Below are 22,524 nucleotides of genomic sequence, written 5' to 3' on the forward strand. Positions count from 1 at the left end.
GCTTACAACTCGGGGAGTCGAATCATCCGCATTTCGAGCAGCCAGTTACAGCCAGTTACAGCCACCTGACCAGGTGGGCGGCGCAACGCCCGACAGCGCAGCTTCTGCCACCCGATAATGCCGAGCATATGGCCGGTCGCATGCGCTGTTGTAACCGGAACAGCCGCGTAATCATTACGACTCTCGATGGGCGAATGGCCGCGTAACGCTTTAATTTACAATTAACTCTTAATTAGCCTTAAAGTTAAATTTATAAAGCAACTTCCGAGCTGCACAAATTCAATTATCTTACTCGTATACACGCAGTACTGCAGAATGGTCATCCGTTTGGGGAATCGAAACTTAAAACCTAACATTTGCTCTCATCACAATTGGTACTCGCTGTGGAAGGGGAGGGGGAAGGCAAGGCTTGTGGGTTGTGCGCCTGTGGAGCGCTGATTCGGTGGCAGTAGCCGAATTGAGTTTCATTTCCGGCTGCCGAAAAGTTTGCCGCGCGCTGCAGGGAACGCTACAAAATAAGTTAGTGCTCCTGGGAATGGGATTTCATTGACCACTTACCATGCGACGTGGCTGGGGACAGCGCGTGCGAGCTGGCATGTCGCTTGATGCGTGGCGTCTCCGCCATGCTGGACAATGCCGACGAAGTGCTGGCCCCTGCGGCAGATCCTTTGCTAGATCCGTTGTCACAACTACCATTACCGACCGATATGTCTCCAGTTGTGGGCATCGATTTGTAGCGCTGCAGCGAGGTGCGCGGCTTCTTGGGCATGGTCGCCTGATCGACAGCCTCCTCGAGGGCCGTCAGCCAATCCTCGCTCTCACTCTCATCCTCCAGAAACTTCATATAGAACGAGGGCCGCTTCGTCTTGTGATGACTGGTGGGTGTGGTTGTGGTTGTTGCCGCTGTCGCTGTCGATCCGGTCCCTTGGGTCACCATCTTCGACTCCAACTGCTGCGAGGCCTCCAACAGGAACATGTCCGTCTCCGAGTCATTGAGAAAGTCTGCGAATGCTGGGTCTGCCACAGGTGCAGCTGGCTCTGGAGTAGGTCTCTTGCTGGCAGATCGTGTGCGCGCCGCCACTGGGGGAACCATCGCTGGCACAGGCTTGGGCGTCTCAGACACTGCCACTTGGTCCAGCTGTCGGTGCAGCTTGTCGCATCGCTCCTTGAGCAGCTCTCTTGCGCGTATTTGCTTTGCGCGCCACAGGTCGTTGTCCTGCTGATTTCGTCGATCCTCGCAGCCCTTCATCGTCAGCTGCCGGCGGCGATCCTTTAGTTTGCCAGCAGCCAGCTCTGCGGAATCGAAGCCACTGTCTGTTGTGGTGTTTATCTTGTTGGGGTTCAAGTTCACGCTGGCGTTGCTGTTGCTGTTGCGGTTCCAACGCCAGCCGACCTCCGGACTCTCGGTGGCCAGCGTCTGCGAGAAGAGGCAGTTGGGCGACAGGCTGATGTCCATGCGCGGCGAAAAGTCCACGCTATCGTCCAGACTCAGCGACTTCTTGTTGGGGGGCGTGCACTCCACATCGTCTACTGGGCCCACAATAGACGATGGAGAGCCAGGTGCATCTGTTGTCGCATCGTTTCCGCCGACAGGGCGCCCGCAGTTTTGCGGCGAGGCTGTTGGAAGAAATCATTTTATAGATGCTTCGGACGTGCCAATGCGTTGCGAAAACACTTACCGCTGTGGCGTTTGTGCAGCAGCCGGGCGCTGAGAGTCAGCGAGCGCCTTTTTATGAACCCGTTTTCCATTTTAAATACATTTGTTTACTTTGCGTCGCAGAACCAGTGTGACCATGGACTTATCGACCAAATATACCGTCTGGGCTTCAAAAATATCCCCAAATATACCTTCGACTTATTTCCTCAGTTTTTATATTTGACAACTAAAGATATCATTTTATCAGATAGATGAATCAATTTTCTGAAATCAATTTTCTGAAATATGACTTCTTTTAATGACTCCTTGTTATGGGATTACTTATAAAATCCGGTTTAAACAAAGAATGTCCCATTTTTACATGGTAACTACACGGTAGCTACATAGTAACTACACGTTTTGGTACATATCAACGACTTATTTGTGGAGTGTGATGGAACTTTTTATACACAATTTCCTTTCAATTATGTTAAATTGGTGACACGCACGTTCTTTAAATTTCAAAAATATTACCACGTAAAGAGAAAAGATGGACAAGGAAAATTTACAAACAGTAATAACGCGGTTTAACTCAAGTTTTTCTTCTGTTCAAATAGTTGGGGATTAGGTGGGCTAAGTTCCTATTTTTACACGGTATATTTTTGTTATATTCTGAAAATAATAAGGTATATTTCGGTATATTCTGGTATATTTTTTAGGTTCAGTCACACTGGATGATGTGCTGATGTGGTGTTAAATGTTTATAGAATTTTTAAATCACTTTTTCCTCAAATAACACGGAAAGTACATAGCATTCAATAAGCAGACTGGTCGGAGTTTGGCGCGAGCAAGATGAACTACAATCCAAATGCGGGTATGCGGAATCGTAAGTGGGAAAACTGTAAGGAACAAGCAACGGCAAGCAAGTATACCACGAAGGCAGACCAGCCGCCGCCACCGCCTCCTCCGAAATGCTGCTGACCAGACTGTCGGAACGGGCCGCGCCTGCAGCTGGACGTTAAATTTTTTATCCTGTTTCTATATCCCGCACTAACCCAATCCGTCCTGTTGCGCCTTTTTCCTGCTGTTTGCTGTTTGCGTTGTAGCTTGATTTTACTTGTTTCCATCACTTTCCCCACGTTTCCTTTCTGCCACCACTGCTCTCGGGCCCTGCCATTAACCAGCCTCTTTTCCTCTCGACCGAAATAGCACAAGGTGGCGGCCGCCCGCGGCCAAACAAGCGCATCAGCGACATGAATGCGATGGGCCCGACAGCCCCGATGATGGGCGGACCTACCTTCATGCCCCCGACAGCCGGGCCCGGCATGTTGGACCCCAATGTGTACGGCGGCGTCCCAGCTGCTGCTGCTGCTCCGTCGACTAGCTACGGCTTCAATGTGGCACCATCTCAGCAGCCACAGCAGCAGCATCAGCCCCAGCAACATTATCAGCCACAGCAGCAACAGGCTCCCCAAAACTATCAGCAGCCGCCACAGCAGCAGCAGCAGCAGAGCTTCAGCTATGCGCAACCGCAACAGGGAGGGGCACCGCCCCCATACGGCATGGGAGCACCGCAGGCAGGACCTGGTGGACAGTTTCCACAGTTCGCGATGCTCCAGCAGCCCATCGTGCAGGACATGGCCATGGAGTACGGTCAGCGGCTGGCCGATCAGGGCAGGCAGATGGTGGAGAATCAGTTCGAGAGATGGGTGCCCGTGGCCAAGCTGAGGTACTACTTTGCCGTGGACAATGCGTATGTGGGGCGCAAGCTGCGATTGCTTTTCTTTCCGTATATACACAAGGTAAGGAGGGGCACAAAAGTCTTCTTTGAATCCCCTGATGTAAATGCTTGAATTCCTCTTTTAGGACTGGTCCTTGAAGTACGATCAGGAGCACCCCGTGCAGCCCAGGTACGATGTGAATGCGCCCGATCTGTATCTTCCAACGATGGGGTACATCACCTACGTGATTGTGGCCGGCCTGCTGTTGGGCATGCAGAAGAGATTTTCGCCCGAGCAGCTGGGCATTCAGGCCTCCAGTGCCATGGCCTACAGCATCTTCGAGCTGGTCATCTACTCGATAGCACTGTATGTGATGAATATCAAGACGAGCCTCAAGACCCTGGATCTGCTGGCATTCACTGGCTACAAGTACGTGAACATTGTAGCCTGCCTAATGCTCAGCACGCTCTTCTACAGGTCTGGCTACTTTATAGCATTGGCCTACACCAGTTTCTCCTTTGGTTTCTTTCTGGTGAGTCTCTCCTTCTATCAATGTATCCAGCAATTAATGTGAGTGACCTGATCCCATCCCTTTACAGCTGCGAACGTTACGAACGAAACTGCTGCAAGACAGCGCGCCAGCTGTCTCCAGCAATGCCATCAACTATGATCCCTATAGCAATCCGCAGGAGCTCGACTACAGCGGCGGACGCAAGCGGAAGCTCTACTTTCTGTTCATGGTTGTGGCCGGTCAGGCGGTGCTGGCGTTTCTGCTCTCGAAGCATTTATACCTACCAGAATCGAATATACTATTGTCGGTGCCCAAGGCCATGTAACTTTACCGATTGATAGATTAATTTGGTCCGACAAACTGGGGAGGAGCCGATATCATTTCCAGAATGTTAAATCTTCGTAGTTCTGCGTAGTTTATGAATGGTTAGCTGTTACTTAAGGATTGGATTGGAAGAGCGAGCGCATGCCAGCAACCGTGCGTCTGAGATTTGCATAAGAGAAACATATTTTTGTTAATAACGAAGCACATTTTATAAAATAAATAAATACAAGCTATTAAAACGATGCCACACATCATCCATCTCTTCTCTCCTCTCTGGCAGATCGATTATCAATCATCCATCTATCATTGATTTTGAGTAGTTATTCGTGTATGTATTTTTTATATATAATTTTATTGAAATTTTTAGTCTTTCTTTACTGTAACGTGTTTGTTTGTTTGTTGGTTGGTTGGTTGCTTCTGTTGTTTCTGATCTGCTCTTCGGATAGGCTTAATGGCCAACTGCCGCCTTCCAGTGGGGGATCCCCTGCAAATTGTCGCTAGTTTTTGTTTCTTTTCTTGATTTCGTTACAAAATATATATGTATGTATGTATGTTTGCATGTGTGTTTTGTGTGTGTGTGTGTGTCTGTTTTTGTATGCTGATGTTACGGGTTATCTATTCCTATATCCGTTTCCTGTCGTCTGCTCTTTAGTCTAATTTGTTCGCATGCCAAAACCGCCTGCCCTGCCCTGCCATGGCAGGGGTATTGCATCAAAATAAGAGGCATAAGAATGCACAATAATAATAGTAGTAATAATAATAATAATAATAATAATAGTCCGTAATAGGTATAACAGTTCCTACGCTTTAGGTTTAGTTCTCTCGTGAGTTGTTTACATATATAGTACATATGTTTGCTATGTATGTATGTATGTAATGTAGTTCATATTCATAGTTTTATTCCATTCATTTATAAATTTCTCATTCGATCTTTCGTTCGTTTAGTTACGTTACGTTAGTGTTGGGGGCCTCAGTTCATAGCACAAATGTGAAAAAACATTCGCTAAATCAGCATTCGTTTTGCTCTTCTCTTCTCTCCACTCCTGTTTCTGTTTCGATCCTTTTGCATGATTTTTGCTTTATTTTATGTTTTTTTTTTTTTTTTTTTTTCGCTTTTATTCTCTCTGTGTGTGTGTGTTTGTGTGTAGGGCTAGGCGCTTAGTAAATAGTTATAAACATGCTTTTGCTTTGCATTTGTTTTCAACAAATTCCACGTACTAAAAAAATAATACATTTACAACTAATAATTTAGGTTTTCTCTTCTTCTCCCACATAAAACACACTCTCTCGTGTGTGTGGTTCTGTTGCGCATATAAATTGTAGTTATGTTTTACATAGCTATATATATGTATACATATATATATATTAAAGGTGTGTGTTTGTGTGTGTGTGGGAGGGGGAGGTGCTACATTTAGGCTACATTTGGAATACAAAATACGCAACATAAAAAACCTTTAAAACTCTTTTCTCCTATCAATAAATTATCGAAATCAATCGCCTAGTTTTAATCCTAGATCACCAACTGCACTGCACCACCTGCTGCATCCACTTCCACTTCCGCTCCTCCTCCAGCTTCTTCTGCTCCTTGACAAGATTACGCTGATAGTTTTGCTGTTTGAGCTACTAGATTACCGTCCCACCAGGTGCCGTCGACTGGCTGGGCGACAAGTGCTGCTGGTTGGTGTGCTGCAACAAAGGAGATGCAAATTCCACATGAATAAGGATCAAAGAGGTATTTAGTCCTTAGCTGGAGAACTTACTGTTGCATGACCAGGCCGCGCCCATGTATAAATGAAGCCATCCTGACATGCCGTCAAAAAGCAATCCTCGCGAAATATTAACGCCGTGAGACGCTCGTGGGCAATCTTCTTGCACACCAGCGGCTCCAGCAGCGGGCACTCGTCGAAGCGCGGACAGGCGGGCGTGCCGATCAGCTTCATGGGATCGAAGCTGCTCACACTGGCCGCCGACTGGGCGGCCGTCGCCAGGGAGGAGGCATTGTGGGACGATTTGCTCAGCTTTAGCGATCCAAAGCTGTGCGCCGTCGAACTGCTGCCGATGGCGGCGCCCGACTCCTGGGTGCTGGAGTGCCCAAAGTTGGAGGAGCTGCTGTTGTTGCTGTGATTATTGCTGCTGTGATTGTTGTGTTGATTGTAGCTCTTCAGCATGCTCATGGCCTTGCGGTGCTGCCGATGCGCCGTCGAGTTGCTGCCCTCGTGGCCGACGGCGGACGACTTCTTGTCAGAGCTGCTCAGGAAATTCAAGTTCGACAGCCGCTGCGTGAGGCTGTTGAAGGCGCTGAAGCCGCTGCCCGAGTTCGAGGACTTGGTCGAGCTGTTGGAAGTCTTGCTGTTGTACCCGGACGTGGCATAGGATGTCCGTTGGCCACCGCCGGCGCTTCCGCTGATGCTCGCATTCCCATCGATGCTATCCGACTTTGTGGCGCTGATGCAGTTGGGGAATTTGATCGAGTTGCTTGTCCCATGTGTCCGATTGTTCTGCTTGGTGGAGGGTGCTGCTGCTGCTGCTGTTGCAGCCACCGGCGCCGCCGCCGCCGCTGCTGTTGCTGCTGCAGTAGTTGCTGCCGCATTCGATGATGTGGAGGCCGGTGTGGCCGCCTCCGTTTCGCAGTCCTCGGGCGGGGTATTGGCGTTCGAGGATTGCGACGATATCGTGCAGTTGGCGGTGGAGAACTTGCTGGAGCTGCTGTTGCTATTCTCGGTGGCTGCTCCACCCGCCGCCTCTCTGGTGGGACTGCAGCTGTCCGATTCCACCGCATGATTGATTCCACCATTGCCGCCGCCAGCTCCATGTCCCATGGCAATGGGCCGTATCACTTTGATGCCGTCCGCATCGATGCCGCCGTTTAGGAAGCTGGTGTCATTCAGCTGCGTGCTGTTCACGCGCTGCCTCAGCGCCAGCGGATGCCGCAGCACATCCTCCGTGATGTCCCAGAGGCAGACCTGTGTGTCCTGGCTGACGGATCCCAGGCGATAGCTGATGGCCAGCTTGTCCGGCGCCAGCGCCGCCGACGAGGCATCCGACCGAAACGAGGCAGAGTGGGCCCGAGGCCGCGCGGCATGCACGGGCGTGGAATTCCTGTCGAAGCCCTCGAAGCCGCCGTTCGCCGTGGAGTCGCCTGAGAAGCGGGCTTCCCGCGAGGCCGTGTACTGCTCGTTCAGTTGGTTCTCGTCGTCGCTGAAGTCGCCGCCATCCCAGTTGGTGTAGGAGGTGGTGTAGGGGTCAAAGGCCACCACAGAGACCCAGGAACGATGGCCCTGGCCGCGAGCCACCACACGGCGCTCCTGCAGCGACCACACCGTCACGAGGTCATCCTCGCCGCCCACCACAATGTACTTGCCATCGGGGGACCAGCAGACGCAGAGGAAGCCACCGAAATAGGAACGCGCGATGCCCAGCAGCTCCATGGTGTCGTAGTGAAAGACACGCAGGAAGCCATCCTGCGAGACGACAGCCAGATTGGAGCCGCACGGCGAGAAGCAGAACTCATTGATGCAGCAGTTGTCGGTGCTGAAGACCCACTTGTAGAGCGGATTCCGCGTCGACTTGGACTTGCAGGTGAGTATCGTGTAGCCGTCGCCCATCTTGAACGGCTGGTAGCTGGGCGCCGTCGCCGCGCACGGCAGCTCCTCGTTGTACAGATACAAGTGGCCCGAGGAGTGGGAGGCGAGAAACAAATGGGCAGAATTCGGCAGCCACTTCAGGCAGGTCACTTTGGTCTTGTCGATAAGGCGCTGCAAATAGAATTTTGATTTTAGAGTCGGTTCTTGCCCCTGCGTGTGCGTCTGTCCCACTCACCTCTTCGTTGAACAGCTTCCGCAGCTCCCGTGGCCCCATCTGCGGGGATACCAATTGAATTTGGCCCGTGGTGAAGCCCACCAGTAGCGGTGCGCCCGTGGGCGTGGCCGAGTTTGAGTTAAAGTCGTGGCAGCTGGGATTGGTGCCCTTGTAGAACTTCTTATCGATCGGTTTGCTCATCTCCGTGCCCTGCAACAACAAACAAACAAAAAACTATCATCTGAAACGCTGAAACACTGCAAAGAAAACCTCTCTGCTAACCCAATCTCAATCTCATACAAATTCACACATTTTGGAGGCTGCATGGAAATTAGCAGCTCGTTGCCGGAATCAGGCGGACCCAACAAAAAATGCCCTGCCTATGGGCCCCTACAAACCCAGCGTTTGCCAAGTTTTCTCAGCTAACACACAGTCAACAAAAAAGGCAAAAACTAAATATGCAAAAGAATCGCCAAAGAACTAGAAACAGCTGCTACACGGAGGGCAGGCTGTGGCTACGTCTACAATGGTAGCGTAGCTGCTGCTGCGGAATGCAAACACAAGAATGAGCTGAGGAATGAGCCTTCGAGTTCAAGTCGAACATGGCACACACTTACAAAACATACATACATACATACATATGTATGTTCGTATATGGAAAGACACTTTAAGGCAGTGCTCTCCAAGTAGCTTAGGGGATATAGATAACTGATAATTGATTGCTGATATTTCCAGCTTTTGCTGAGCACAAATAATTGGTGGGAATGGAATATTCCCATGTACTTTATAACTGGCCTCTTTGTGAGTACACAAACCCCGAACAGATTATCATCTGTCGGTGATAATTGATAGATTTCTATCAGATTTAAGTATCCCCTTTAAGACACCAAACAGAGAAGAGATTGTGAACTTTTGTACAGTGATATTCCTCTCGCTGATAATACTGATAGTTCAAATTTCCCATAAACGAACAGACACATCAGAGAATCATCCACGTGGATGTGCTGTGGCAAGTGTCGACTATTTACTTTAAAAATTTCCCAATAAAATACCCTACATTAAATACCCCTACGCAAATATGAATTCAATCCACGTAACAGACGGTCATCTGCCCCACTGTTAATTGGTAAATATTCTACCTGACTAATAGTCACGTGTTAACACTATCTAAATATATGTATTAGCATGTGTACTTGTACATAGAAGAAGAAATGTACATTTTCCAGTGAAAATACACCATCCCCCATTGTGCATCTCTGGCTACCTTCGAATGCAATAAACATTCATAAAAAAAAACGCCAAACAAGCGGAGAATTGATCAAACGCTGCTCGAAGTAGAGCAAATTAAGCGACCGACCCTCAAGGGGACACAGACACACGGACACATGGGGGACACATGCCGCTCCTCCCCCCCTTCATGGGTGTGGGAATCCGCGGAACTATTTGGTTTGCCAATTGCAATCTGGTGCAATCTGCCGCCTGCCTAGAATGCAATTGCGCGCTTATCTAGCAGCTCTCTAGTAGAGCATGCGCCCCTCCTGCTCCACCCCCAGTGGCCTGATAAGCCCACCTGCTCTGCTCCTCCAAAGATTAAGGAGCGGTCACAGTGAGGAGAAGGAGAAGTCGTACTGGTTCCATGGGCCACGTCACTCACCTTTTTGGCACCCCGAAAGGAATACACGTAGAGATCGCGGCCAAAGTTGAAGCAGATGCGATCCCCGCCCACAACCTGGCTGGTGGCCATCCCGTTCTGGTCCGTCACTCCCATTCCCCCGTTCATCATCGAGTGCATGGAGATGCCGCCACCCAGGCGGGCGTCTACAGTGCTATTGCTGTTGTTGTAGTTGTTGTCTCCGCCAGCACCGCCATTGGAGATGTTTCCTCCCCCGCCACCACCGCCAGATGTGCTTGTTGTTGGGGTGGTGGTAGTGCTGGTGGATGCTGCAGGTGTTGCCGTTGAGGCACCATTCGAATTCGTGCCGCGATTACCGCCGCTCGTTGTTGTAGTTGTTGTCGCCGCCGCTGCTGCTGCTGCTGCTGCTGTGGGCGATGCACCGCTCGCTGTAGCCGGCTCGTTGTTGGTCTTATTGCCATTGTTGTTGCTATTGCTGTTGCCGGCATTGGTGCTGCCATGCGCCGGATTCGGTAGTGTCACAATGGAGACGCGCACCTGCGGCGAGCTCTGGTTGCTGCTGTAGCCGACACGATTGGGGCGCGAGTATTCGGAGAGGGTCAGCAGGCGGTAGGTGCCCTCGCGCGTTACGAATTGCGTTTTCAGATCGTCCTTGACATTGGCATCCAATTGGCTGGCCATTACGTAGGCGTCAGCCGTCCACTGGCTGGCTGTGCGGTAATGTTGCTGCTTTGTGTTCCTCCTCCTGCTGCTGCTGCAGGTGCCTTGCCACACCTCTTCTCAGCCCATGCCTTGCGCGCCACACACGCAAAGGCTGCTGCTGTCGCTGCTTCTACCTGCCGCTGCCGCTGCTGCTGCCACTGCCACCGCTGCTCCCTTGCTGTCTATGCTTTTGTGTGTTTTCCTCTAAAAATCGTTAATTTTTCTGCCACTAATTAACCGCTCTATGTGTTTGTGGATGCGTGCGTGTGTGTGTAGATCGGATTCGCTTTGCGCTTGCACTTTTGTCTTCTTTTTGTTATAATTAGATTTATTCTCCCCCTGTCGTCACTGTCACTATAAACTACACTACACTACACTTTCAGTTTGTGTGGCGCTGTTTTCTGTTGCGGAATTCGCATTTTCCATTCGTTGCAAGTGCTGCCTGGTCCCTGCATTTTACCGCTCATGTGCGTCACTGTCAGGCGCTCCAAATTGACCGCACGCTCCGTTTTTATTCCGCAATTACTTAATTTAATTTATTTTATTATTTTTATAGGGAAAGAGTGTGACCATGACTATTTTATTTTGAAAAGTACTTTAATATACCCACTGTGACATACCGAAATATACCATGTAAGTATTCAAATATACCTTAAATATACCGAGGAAAATCATATTCTTAAATTTTGATATTCGATTTAATATTACTGGCTAACTAGGACTTTAACAACTGAAAATGTCATTTTATCAGATAGATGCATCAATTTTCTGAATTTGCCAGCTATAAATACACATTTTTATTTGGATCGGATCATAGAATAAGGTTTAATCAAATTATAAGAAATACAAAATACGGTAGCGATAAAAAATACCATCCAGCCAAAAAATAAATACCATTAAGTACCATTAACTACCATTTCAGTTTCGAGAAATACCAGTTAATACCATTTAGATACGAAAAAAAAACCAGGGCAATCCGGCGATGGAACGAGACGTAACACACTTAACACCCCTATATTTAAAATGTTTAGCACCCTTTGTGCTAAACCGCGGAAAATAATACTGTTCGTAAACTTACAAAACAAAAATGACCACCGATATCTTTCACCTATAATGCGTAAAATAGTTTAAAGTTACATCAATTTCGTCGAAATATAAAATACCCCCTGGTCGACAATGGGATAACGTTATATTTTATTGATTGAAATCGAATTCCATGATTTTGATATTCAGTCTAATATTACTAGCTAGGTAGCCCTCTCAGCCCTAAGCAAATAATTTTATCTAATAGATACATACATTTCCTAAAAGATTGGCTAGTTTTCGAAAATTCTTTTTATTGCATTGTGTACATAATAGGGTTCAAACAAAAACGGCCAAAGCATAAAACGTAAATGTTGACTAAATGTGACGTCATTGTTGCTGGTCAACCAAGTTACTTCTGTGCGTATGGACATTTTTTACCATATTTCCTTTAATTAATGTTAAATTTTGTTGTTCTAAGCTGCTTTGAAACATTAATAATGAATTTGTCTTAGATTGACATGTTTTAAACCTATTAATGCATATTTTTTGTGTTTATAAATACGTTTATCCCGGTTCTGATACCTGTTATTGGTACCCATGAGCTGCAAAATTTAGTTAATATCTTTACAACAGAAGCTGAGTAGTTTCTGCATTAACTGGAGCCCGAAATTACAAACAATATCTCAAGTCCATAATATCCATTTTCATATTCAGATTGTTTCTCATTAAAGTTATTGCGCTGCAAAATAAAAAAATAACTAAGTTTACTTATCAGCCAAGAAAATAATGGCATTAATATCTCTTTAGAACAGAAGTAAATATGGATAGAAAAGAGCATTTTCACTTTCATTGCTTGAAAATAGATCGCATTGGCGCCATATTTGAAATTCCCGCTGGAACTCTACAATTGTTCAGTTCTCAGATGAACTTTTCGAACTAGTTCGTGAGACGAGAAACGCGCCGCAGTGTGACCGTATTCTAAGTAATTTCTCAGGCGTAACTAGAGATGGGCGATATTCATCGCCATAGCCATTAACTTTCTCCATGGAACTAGAAATAGTTCATTTATCGAGCTACTTCTGTCCAGACAGCTGTTGCGCCAAACAGCACATTTAGCGTTAACATTGGATAGCAGCTGTTAAATAATGATGGGCAGCACTGTTGCATATTTGAATTTGAATTTTTAAAATTTCCAAGAGAAAATAAAACTTATATTGAAATAAATGTATATAAACATATAATAAATGAATTATATGTTTAGGAAATAATTTGTATTGGGAACATATTTCCATTAGCTTCTCCCATGGCAACAAACCTCCTTTTCCATAAACAACAGTTTAAGAATTTTATTTATTTGTTGGCCCTGTCAATGCCAATGCCAACGCAAACAAGCCACGACTTTTAGTACAATTTCTTAGCCATCTAGCAGATTGTGCGATTGTGTCGGTCCGCTCGGAAATGCATTTGGCATGTCCAGCGAAATTGGCCAAGCGAAGTAGAATTGCCAGTGAAAGAGGAAGCTGCTTTGTTCTGCTTTCCTGCTGTGGGCGGGTGCCGGCTTAAGTCCCCTTTGTCGGACATCTACTGTCTGCCTTTTCTCTGGCAGCTTAGCCCCTGACTGTGAACGCCCCTCAAGAGCGGGGGCAAACATTTCCGAGTGGCAATCACACAAGCCGCGACCTCGGGCGGCGCATCGAACCCGAATCAATTGCGATAAGGATAACCACTTGAGCCAGAACGATGACGAGGTGGGCCTATAAATGCCACCGCCGGGCACTGCAGCCACATCATTGCCACCGCCACCGCCACCTCCACCATGCCACCGCAAGGCACGAGTACTAGTAAGTGGTCCATCTGCATCTCATTTAGCCACCATCTAAAGTTTTTTTTTGCCTCTGATTAGCTCCCTTCTGGCTGCTCGCCTCCTGCCTGGGACTTCTGCTGCTCCTGCTGCTGCCCCACCAGATGCCTGCGCAGTGCATCGACACCCACGAGCCGGGCTGCAGGCACCCCGCTGAGGTGGGAATGCCTCAACGGCACTGCATTGATCCCACCAAGTACTGGCAATGCAACTCCCTGGGCACCCAGGCGCAGCTCAAAAACTGTCGCCCCAATATGGGTTTCGATCAGGATCTCAATGCCTGTGTGCCCTGGATCGCATGGGTGTGGCAGCCCTGCCTGGAGCCCGTCAGTCGTCCGCCCGGATGGGAAGGATGCTAATCGAAGAGAAATCCTTTGAGTGACGCCCTGCCATTGACAAAAGAAGAAATTATCGAATAAAGGAATGATTTTGGCATGCTGGACAAAGTGAAGAAAACTCTAGATATTTTTGTTTTATTTTTGCATCTTTGTAAATAAATTAAATGTGCATTAAAACTAAAGTTAATAATTCTATAAATAAAATATTGGAATTAAGTTAGTTTTCTTACTTATTTTCGTGGAAATGGAAAGCAGAAACTTTGAAAGGAAATATCAACTGCAAAGCGCTCAGAAATATATTTTAATCTCTTCAGAAATGAACAATACAATATGTGGCGTGAGAAATGAATAGAATGAATACCAAATGAATACTTGTGTGAATATATATATTATATATTTTATGGTGCATAATTATATTTCTCTCTTTCGCGTATGCACTGTAAAAATGAGTAAAATGTTCAAATTAATCTGTTTACTTTGGCACAGCGTTTTACTTCTCAGTGCACTGCTCATAATTAGGTTCTCACCTCATTCCCAAGTGGCTGAATATTCTGCACCCCGGCATTCCCCTACACTTATCTCGTCCACAATGTCAAGCGCAAGATCCGAGAAACCGATAAGCGAATATGTGCACATATCTCTGGGTTCAAGGAGACTTATCTTATACCCTACTTATGATAGCGATATCTAATGATCTGCTACTGTGACTCATATTTCTGAACTTGTCCACCTTTAATTATGTTTTTTTTTGTGTGAATTCCATTAGAGATATGATTCATCGCTCTTTTATAGCTGAATCATTTTTATGATTTTATTTGAACATTTTTCTCAGTGCTCTAGCAGTTTTCCTGCTGTTTTGGATCCACATTAGTTAACTGCTTTCCTCTTTTCTTTTCAGTATTTTCTCTCACTGCTCTTTTCTGATATAAATCACATTTACTACAATTTCTCTTCGTGTGAATCCCTTATATGAAATAGTCTTCTCTTTTATTACAGTGGTTATTCCAGCGGCATCCAAAAACAATATTTATACGATCTGATGATGGGCCACATGCAATTACAATTCGAATTGTTAACGTGTTTCTGCTGACAGCAGTTAAGGCAACGCCCCCCCCACCTCTGGAAAACTGTTTTTGGTTGACGCCAAAGCATTTGTCATAAATCAATATGCCGCGCTTGTCAGCCACAGACGCAGAGACAGCGAGACAGACCCCATCCGTGGCCCCCATCCTCCTGTCCCAGTCAACAGTTGGCAGACTCTCGCCCTGCCGCAATAAGTTGCACTATTTTTGATTCGCCCGGATCCGTCCGGCACTTTGTGAGAATGCCAGCATTTTATTTCGTTTCGCAGTTGTCAGTCAAAACGCTTTGTCAGGCCGGCGAGCACATCAATAAGCGGCAAAAAAATACGTTTCAATCGCAATTTTATTTCTCGATTTTCCCGTCCCCCGCCCCCCACAATCCACATACCAGTGCCGCCGCAGTGCGTGCGGATCCAACAAAATATTTGCATGTAAAAGAATTTTCCAGCCCAGCTGCAGAAGAGAGGAGGAGGAGGAAGCAATACACTGACAAGAGAAAGCGCTGGTAAAAATTGTGAAATGAAATTTTAGCATACGTGACGTATACGCAATATATTTAATTGCATTGGAAGGCAGCCCCTTTTTCGCATCGCTCGTGAAATAATTTGTATAAAGAGTGGCAAGTGTCAGTGCAAGAGATTGATATATAAATACTATATATATAAAAATTAATCTGAATAGTAGCTGGCAATCAGCTTTAAAATGGAAGCACAGTGGCAGAAATCTCAACTTGAGTAGAGTAAAGTCTCTGGGAATCTCAAAATACTTACAAAATACTTACAAACGCCGCACGAATTAACATAAATCACTTCAGAAAGAGATGGAGGCAGAGTGTGAGATAGAGGCAGTACTACTTTTACGCCAGCGACAGAGACAGAGACAGGGACAAGGACAAGGATTTTACAGCCAAGCAGCCAGCAAGCCAGAAAGCCATCCAGCCAGTCCGCTACGTAGCTTCATTTAATGGCAGACATTAATAACCCGATTTAATTTATGGCCCAAAACTAACAAAAGCCGAATGAGCACAAAATGAGCAACAAAGGCAAAAGGCATGCCGATGCCGATGCCCCGACCAGGAAGAGCCGGAAGAAGGCTCGACGTTGCAGCCGCAACGTAGTGCAGTGCTGTGCAGTGCATCGGCAATTACTCAAGGGGCACAAGAGGCCCCTAATATGCCTTAAGGCGCTACCAAAGCCAGCCGCCGTTGCCGCCGTTGAGTCAGGTGAAATTTGTTGGACCAGCCCCAAAAATGCCTTTGAGGCAGTGTTTTGAATTAATTAGCAGAGGCAGTGCCATGGACAGCGGCTGTGGAACGCTGTTTTGCGGCCTGCCCATGCCCATGCCCATGCCCATGTCTGGCTATCTCTCTTGGAAAATAATTTACAGCTGCCGTTGATGTCATGAATATGCAAGCAGGCAAGCGGCCCAAAGAGGGTGGAATTAGTGTTCTGAGGAGCTCTGCACCTGGAGCTCGACCTGCACCGCACTTGGCCGGAAGAAACAACAATCGGCTGAGCGGCGGGCAAACAAACAGCGCCATAAACTGCCTGCCAAATTGCAAACAGAAAGCGAGCCTTTGCGGTCTTATCGCCGCCACAGCATCGCACCTCAGTTCCGCTCGATAAGATTACACCCGGCCTGGCAGCGTATAAAAGAGGGGGAGAACGATTAGCATAGGTCAGTCCAAAGAAAACCTCGAACCAAACCTCGAAAACCAAGATGAACTTCCTGCATTTATTCGCCCTCTTCTTCCTCCTTTGCCTGGTCAGCCACTGCAGTGGCGCTTCTGTGGGCAAACCCACGGGACAACCAGGCTGCCAGACCGAGCAGGAGATCACGGTGGCCACATATCCCCACTTCTATCTGAAGAACTCCTACTGGATCTGCACCACTCAGGGTGTACCCGCCACACTGGCTGCCTGCCCAATCCCCTCCGCCTGGCTGGATGCTGCCAAGAGCTGCGTACCCTGGTCCGATTGGTACTGGACGCCCACAGTCCAGCCTCCCAGCGAGCCCCTAGCCACGGCCTAGGACTACACGGATACAGAAAACAATATTAAAATGAATCTTAAATTAATAAAGTGCAGATGCAAAAAGCGAAAAACTGCCCTGTTGCCGAGGGAATTATACGAGTAGTAATTTTTGCGGAAAGTACGAGGCTGTAATAACCTTCTTATCGTATTTTGTATGCTTGATAAGTACTAACCAGCCGAGGCGATTTAGCTATCAGCTTATCTGTATCTCTAGTCGCTCAGTTGTAATGAGAGTCAGTCAGTCTTTACATCAAGTTAGGATCAGTTGAGAGCATCTATTCACAGCGAGCAAAAACGTTACAAATTATCCCACACATTGCTTCAATATTGTATCCAAATCAGAGCTATAGAACTCCTTTCTTTTGTGAGTTTTTAGCTGAAGGGAATCTGATTTAGAATCTTACTTTATATTAAAGTCTCTGGCATCTCTTTACACTTCCTTCCAGCCATGTCTGAGCGGGACTACAATGGCGAGCCGGGCTGCCGCACTCCGGCGGAGCTGAGCAAATCCTATCGCCACTTCTGGGACCCCACTGCATACTGGCAGTGCTCCAAGGAGCAGGAGCAGGCGGCACAGCTGAAGCGCTGCCCCGCCAATGAGCTTTACTACGACAAGGCGCAGCGGTGTGTGCAGTGGAAGGATTGGCATTGGACGGAGCCGCAGGAGCCGCCCACAAAGCCACGCAAATAAAACATGGCGCATGTATTGAAACAAATTGTCGAAAATATAATTAAAAAGCGTTTTCCGCGACGTGGGAGTGTGGGCTAATTTATGCACAGTGCGATTGGTGGGGTGGACATAAGCCGCTTTGGCTGCTACAGAAGGCCTCTCTGCAGCATGGGGCATGGGAACTGGGCACAGAGCACAGCATGTTGATGCCGGCAAGGATTTGCGTTTGTTTGTGCCGTTGTCCGGGCCATACGTGCAACAATTACGAAGAGTGCGTGAGGACTTTGCCACCGATGGAGGCACACATGGGAGTGTGGAGTGTGGAGGGTGGAGTAGCAGCATCACTCTGCGGTGACCACCTCCCACTGGGCTCTGTTTGTTTGCGCAATTTGGTAAATTGACATGATGGCCATTGCCATTGCCATTGCCATGGCGCTGGAGCATCCATGAGCCCCATGGACTTAACTTCTGGTGCTCGCTTTTAATAATTTGCAATTAGCCATCGCTTTGTGCCGTGCCTCCTAATGGTAAAGCAGCTTTCCATTCTCACTGGTTTTTGCATTTGAATAAATTGTTTTGGTATCGTAAATAAATAAATAAATATAAAAAGAATGCACCAATTTCCATTAAAAAGTAACCACTGCAAAGCAACCCTTTTATGTCTCATTTGAACCTATTTTTATGTTTACTTTGGGGCATGCAAATGTAATTTAAAATTAAGCATTTAAGGCGGGAATAATACATTATGAAAGTGGTAAACAAAATTATATGAAATATATATATTCAAATGTGGAGCTACGACCTGGTGGTACATGGCAGAGTACGCGTGAATTGCGTACAATCAATATAGAAATCCGTGCCAGATTATATGCTGTTGTTATTGGTGTTGCTGTGCAAAGCTATTGGCGTTGCTGCAACACCACAGTGGTGGCAATCACACAGCTGTGGCAAAGCAGCACAATCTACGAGTAAGTTTTTGTTTGAATTTCAGCTTTGTGTGTGTTTCTTTTATGTATTTTTTTTGTGTACTGTTTGAAGCCCCACAATTTGATATACACAAATCGATTTACTTGCGCATGCAAATAACTTTATTTGCTTAGTGGGTGGCACAAATGGCAGGGAGTGGCAGCAGCATGGGGAATGGGGAATGGGGCATGCGAACACAAAGGGAAGAAAAACAGAAACTGTTAACAAAAAGTCGACAGCCTGGGTTGGCTCAGCAGCCAAACAAATTTGCATAAATCGCAGTTGGTAACACACATACATAGATACACCCACAACACACACAACCGCAATCACACCCTTAGATACACACACACATGTGCTTATTCACACCCATGCAGCACGACATCGCCATCGCCATCGTCATCGACACAGAGTGAAAGGCGCAAGGACTAAGTGCAAGCTTAAGTGTTTTCTTTTCCATTTACGTGCAACGTTGCGACGTTGGAGTGAGCAGCGCTCGTTGTGGCTTGTCTCTGTCCCACTCTCCAGCCAACCCATCCCCTCTCGTTCTATGTGTGCCCCCCCCAGCAACCCCATCCATCCCATGCTTATATCCATATATGCATATGTAAATCAAGGTAAACAGAAATCTGTTACAGCATGATACCATTACAATGACATGCAACGGGCCACACACAGACACCCACACCCACAACAACAGTTGACGACGTTCCAGGCTCGACACAAGACACATGCCACACGCCCCCCAATCCAAACCCAATCTAAGACCCCCATCGTAAGCCCACACACGCCCAAAGTAAACTAGATACTTATACACGTGTCTCATATTGACTGCGATATGTTATACAAATGAGATATTGATGCCGCACCATTACAACAGCAGCGACAACGGCAGCAGCAGCAGCAGCAGCAACCTGACAGCCAGCCAGCCAGCCAGCCAGCCAGACATCCTCGAGTGACGGCAAACAAAGCAGACAGCAGCAGCAGCAGGAAGGGCAGCAGGAAGAGCTGCAGTATGGGGATGAGCGCTCTAGTAAGAGGAGCACTAGGAGCAGTAGCCATGTAGCCGTAATGGAATAGGCGGCCATCAAAGCCCCGCATCAGGGGCTGTAGGCATGGACACGGATTGTTTAACTTGCGGCTTCCCCTGGAACCAAAGACCGAAAGACCCAAAGACCAGCATGGCCATTCTCATGCGGTGTTCATTTACGCAACCTGAGCAGAGGCACAGCTAAATGAGAGAGAAATCCCAGCCTCGGACCATGTGCGTGTCCAATCATGAAGCAATCAAAGCGTACAAGGAATGAAGGAATGGCAACGAAAGGAAAGGAATGGAAAGCAAAGGAACGGAAAGACAGGAAAGCAAGAGAGCTGCAATATCAAAGTTTAAAAAGAAACTGCTGAATCTGAATCAGATCGGATCAATATTATAGCCAGAATGAAGAAATTAATTTTCAGTTGCTTCCCCCACCTCCTACTCATTCTCTTTCTTTCTTTTTTTACATTGTGTATGTATAATTTACATTTTATGTGTGGAATCGACATTGTAGATGTAGATAACAGATGTAACAAAAAAAATTTAAAATGTAAAATATTTTAACATTCACAATAAATCATAAGCTCAAAAATTTATACACTGACTGAGTACGGGTATAAGAATAGAGTCGCGTCCCCAGAGGCGACGCACACGTTCCTTCTCGTTTGTATCATAATTGTATTATGGCTGCCGGTTTCATGTTTATCACCATTAAAGTTTAAATATTTCGACATCCATTGCACTCTTGTTGGGATTTGAACATGGAACAGCTTAAGCTTTCTTTCTCCTACATTCTGACTCACTTTCTTCCCTCGTTGTCGTTGCAGAGATCCCATTATCTGCCGTTACGTTCTGTGGCCAAAGTTAATCAGCTGAACAGACATTTCAGAAATTGTCTCTTCATGCCATGCAAGCCATTTACCGATCAATATATTTACCCTGTTTCCAAGAGTTTCCACATTTTTGGGGGTACATATACAAATAGCAAGCAAAATTAAATTTGTCCCGATGAAAACACCTTCAAAGCGACCCTCAACCGCAAAAGCAACACAAAAAGAAGGGGCCAACAACAACAACAGCAACAACAGCAACGAGTGAGAAATAGGGCAAAATGCAATAACAGAATTCAAATTTGAAATGTGGCGGAAATTGAAATCGAAGGCGTTGAAGTGATTTCGTCTCGCAAAAATTCAATTGAAGCACCGCAAAACCCCCCAAACAAAATGTCTCACACAACAACAGCAACAGCAGGAGGAGCAGCAGCAGGAGCAGCAGCAGCAGTTGAACCACTTCACCACCAGAGCTCTTCCTCCTCCCTCTACAGTGCCACTCCAAGTCCTTATTGTGGCAAGGCTTCTGGTTCTGGTTACGCGATGCGGTGCTGGTTTTGCGGCTCCTTTCGCATGCAACTCCTCGACTTGGGTGTACAATTTTTCCGCTGCATGCAATTTTAATGCGATTTTGGATTTGATTTGTAACCAAAAAATAAGCCAAACAAACTTTACCCTCTCTGAAAAGTGGTGCCGGGCTGTGGTTATTGTTGTAGCTGTCGTCGTTGCAGTTCCTATTCCTGTTCCGGTGACTCCTGATGCTCCTCCTCCGCTATTTGCTCCTCTTGTAACTCTTCTGTTGTTGCTCCTCTTGTTAAGTGCAAATATAAATTCAACGGCGCAGTAAACTGCGAGAGCAATGGAATGCTTTGCTGGGTTTGAGTTCTGGGGTGTTCTGGGGTTCTGCGGGTCAAATATTTATTTGTTGCAGAGCACAAATTTTATTCAGCATACTTTCATGCGCCGCTGCCACTGCAACACAATGGGGCACAATTCGCAATGGAAACTGCACTCAGAATAAATTTAGATACCATTTCAAATGGAAATAATTTCCAAATATTCGAAGGATAGCAAATAATTGAAAACTATAATTTGAAAAAATGTTTTTTAGGCTTCTAAAGTTTTTGTTTCCTTTTAAAATATATTTTTTTTTTCTGTGTAGAAATGGAACTGGTGCTGGTGCTGATTCTGGCCTGTTCCTGGGAAGTGCAACTGGAACTGAGGCGCATAAAACCTTCCGTTGCCATTCAAGTGGAAAAGTTTAAGCCAACTTTGTGCCCCCCATCCGAAGGCCCCTTTCCCGCTGAGTCCCAAACAATTCAAGCGCGAAAATGCGCGCACAGAAAAATCATTCAACGGAAGCCGCAGCAGGAAAAGGCAGGGGAGAAACGGGTTTCGGGCTGCATGGGTGCACTGTCACCACTCGATGCGGCATGGACAGGGTCTAAAAATGCCAATTATGGCCACTAGAGAACGGTGGCGAGGAAATCCCTTGCACCAGAACACTACAACAATAGAAGTAAGAGCAGCAAAGTAAAGTAGAGGAAGGGAAAGAGTGGAAAAACTGTGGCATGCTTTTGAGCGCATTGCGTATGCGCCATGTTGTCGCAGACATGTTTGCGCCGCGGCCATGTTTATGGCAAGTTTATTTATGCAGCAGGCACACAGAACTTAATTAAAGTAACAGTCGCCGTCAGCCCCAGGCAATGGGTCAACGCTGATGGTAGTGGAGCACAACTCCGAACTGGTCAAAGTTGAAGAAAGGATCGGGATGGAGTGCAGTCGAGTGGCTGAGAACAGAACAGACCAGGCCACAAAACAATTGTAAACTCAATTAAATCCAAGCACCGCAGCGCCGTCAGTCCGGCTCTTAGCTACAGGCCCAAGTTCTCGACTCAAGCACTCTTTCCCTCCAACTCTTCCGCTGCCTCGTCCTCTGTCTGCCCCATTCTGGGGTACACTTTGGCTCCTTCTGCTTCTGTGCCGATTTCCTGCCTCATTCTGTGACACTCTCCCGCTCCGGGCCGCTCTTCTGCCTCATTCTGTGGCACTCTCCCGGGGTGTGCTGATAACATACGACAGTTGAGACTTTAAAAATCCCTTTTCGCAATTTTTGCACAAAACTTGTGCAGGATTAATGGTCCGAACGGCCCAGGCAGCCATGCAATTAAAATGCAACAACAAGGGGCACAGGAAACAGGGGCACTGCCACTGGTAGTGGCAGCAGCAATAGCAACAGCAATAGCAACAGCAACAGCTGCAGGAGTGGGCGGAAATGGAGCAGAAAGATTGCTGTGACTTCGGAGCGTTTGAAAATTCGCATGTGTGACGGGAACAGAGGCCCGACCGGAGATAGC

At 46.9% G+C, this 22,524-nt stretch overlaps 6 protein-coding genes across 11 annotated transcripts; 4 read left to right on the forward strand and 2 right to left on the reverse strand.

The window, feature by feature from the left end:
* Positions 1-54: 54 nt before the first annotated feature.
* LOC111067640 lies at positions 55-1,883 on the reverse strand. 2 transcript variants are annotated; one of them, XM_022356859.2, is made up of 3 exons: positions 1,680-1,883; positions 559-1,617; positions 55-508 (listed from the first exon to the last, which is right to left on the reverse strand). In XM_022356859.2, exons 1-3 carry the CDS (start codon positions 1,747-1,749, stop codon positions 465-467), a joined length of 1,173 nt encoding a protein of 390 aa, XP_022212551.1. In that variant the 5' UTR covers positions 1,750-1,883; the 3' UTR covers positions 55-464. The 2 variants fall into 2 exon arrangements, with proteins under 2 accessions (XP_022212551.1, XP_022212552.1); XM_022356860.2 differs by having other exon boundaries at positions 55-496; positions 1,680-1,882.
* Positions 1,884-2,361: 478 nt separating this feature from the next.
* LOC111067625 (protein YIF1B-A) lies at positions 2,362-4,449 on the forward strand. 3 transcript variants are annotated; one of them, XM_022356807.2, is made up of 4 exons: positions 2,362-2,537; positions 2,846-3,438; positions 3,503-3,889; positions 3,957-4,449. In XM_022356807.2, exons 1-4 carry the CDS (start codon positions 2,489-2,491, stop codon positions 4,191-4,193), a joined length of 1,266 nt encoding a protein of 421 aa, XP_022212499.2. In that variant the 5' UTR covers positions 2,362-2,488; the 3' UTR covers positions 4,194-4,449. The 3 variants fall into 3 exon arrangements, with proteins under 3 accessions (XP_022212499.2, XP_022212500.2, XP_022212501.2); XM_022356808.2 differs by having other exon boundaries at positions 2,362-2,522; XM_022356809.2 differs by having other exon boundaries at positions 2,362-2,510.
* Positions 4,450-4,791: 342 nt separating this feature from the next.
* Positions 4,792-10,907, reverse strand: LOC111067624 (WD repeat-containing protein 20). Its single transcript, XM_022356806.2, has 4 exons — positions 9,645-10,907; positions 8,012-8,200; positions 5,953-7,947; positions 4,792-5,878 (listed from the first exon to the last, which is right to left on the reverse strand). Exons 1-4 carry the CDS (start codon positions 10,302-10,304, stop codon positions 5,816-5,818), a joined length of 2,907 nt encoding a protein of 968 aa, XP_022212498.1. The 5' UTR covers positions 10,305-10,907; the 3' UTR covers positions 4,792-5,815.
* A 2,181-nt stretch (positions 10,908-13,088) lies between these two features.
* Positions 13,089-13,660, forward strand: LOC111067626. The gene is made up of 2 exons (XM_022356810.2): positions 13,089-13,192; positions 13,255-13,660. The coding sequence occupies exons 1-2, from the start codon at positions 13,168-13,170 to the stop codon at positions 13,569-13,571; spliced, it is 342 nt and encodes a 113-aa protein (XP_022212502.1). The 5' UTR covers positions 13,089-13,167; the 3' UTR covers positions 13,572-13,660.
* Positions 13,661-14,893: 1,233 nt separating this feature from the next.
* Positions 14,894-17,416, forward strand: LOC111067641. Of its 3 annotated transcripts, none has more exons than XM_041593564.1 (2): positions 14,894-15,137; positions 17,112-17,416. In XM_041593564.1, the coding sequence occupies exon 2, from the start codon at positions 17,114-17,116 to the stop codon at positions 17,354-17,356; it is 243 nt and encodes an 80-aa protein (XP_041449498.1). In that variant the 5' UTR covers positions 14,894-15,137; positions 17,112-17,113; the 3' UTR covers positions 17,357-17,416. The 3 variants fall into 3 exon arrangements, with proteins under 3 accessions (XP_041449498.1, XP_022212553.2, XP_041449499.1); XM_022356861.2 differs by lacking the exon at positions 14,894-15,137 and adding an exon at positions 16,887-17,029 and having other exon boundaries at positions 17,082-17,416; XM_041593565.1 differs by lacking the exon at positions 14,894-15,137 and adding an exon at positions 16,895-17,029.
* On the forward strand, positions 16,298-16,756 carry LOC111067643. The gene has a single exon (XM_022356862.2). It carries the CDS (start codon positions 16,352-16,354, stop codon positions 16,661-16,663), a length of 312 nt encoding a protein of 103 aa, XP_022212554.1. The 5' UTR covers positions 16,298-16,351; the 3' UTR covers positions 16,664-16,756.
* Positions 17,417-22,524: the final 5,108 nt, after the last annotated feature.

The sequence above is a fragment of the Drosophila obscura genome, unplaced genomic scaffold, assembly GCF_018151105.1.
Source record: "Drosophila obscura isolate BZ-5 IFL unplaced genomic scaffold, ASM1815110v1 contig_192, whole genome shotgun sequence".
Taxonomy (NCBI): domain Eukaryota; kingdom Metazoa; phylum Arthropoda; class Insecta; order Diptera; family Drosophilidae; genus Drosophila; species Drosophila obscura.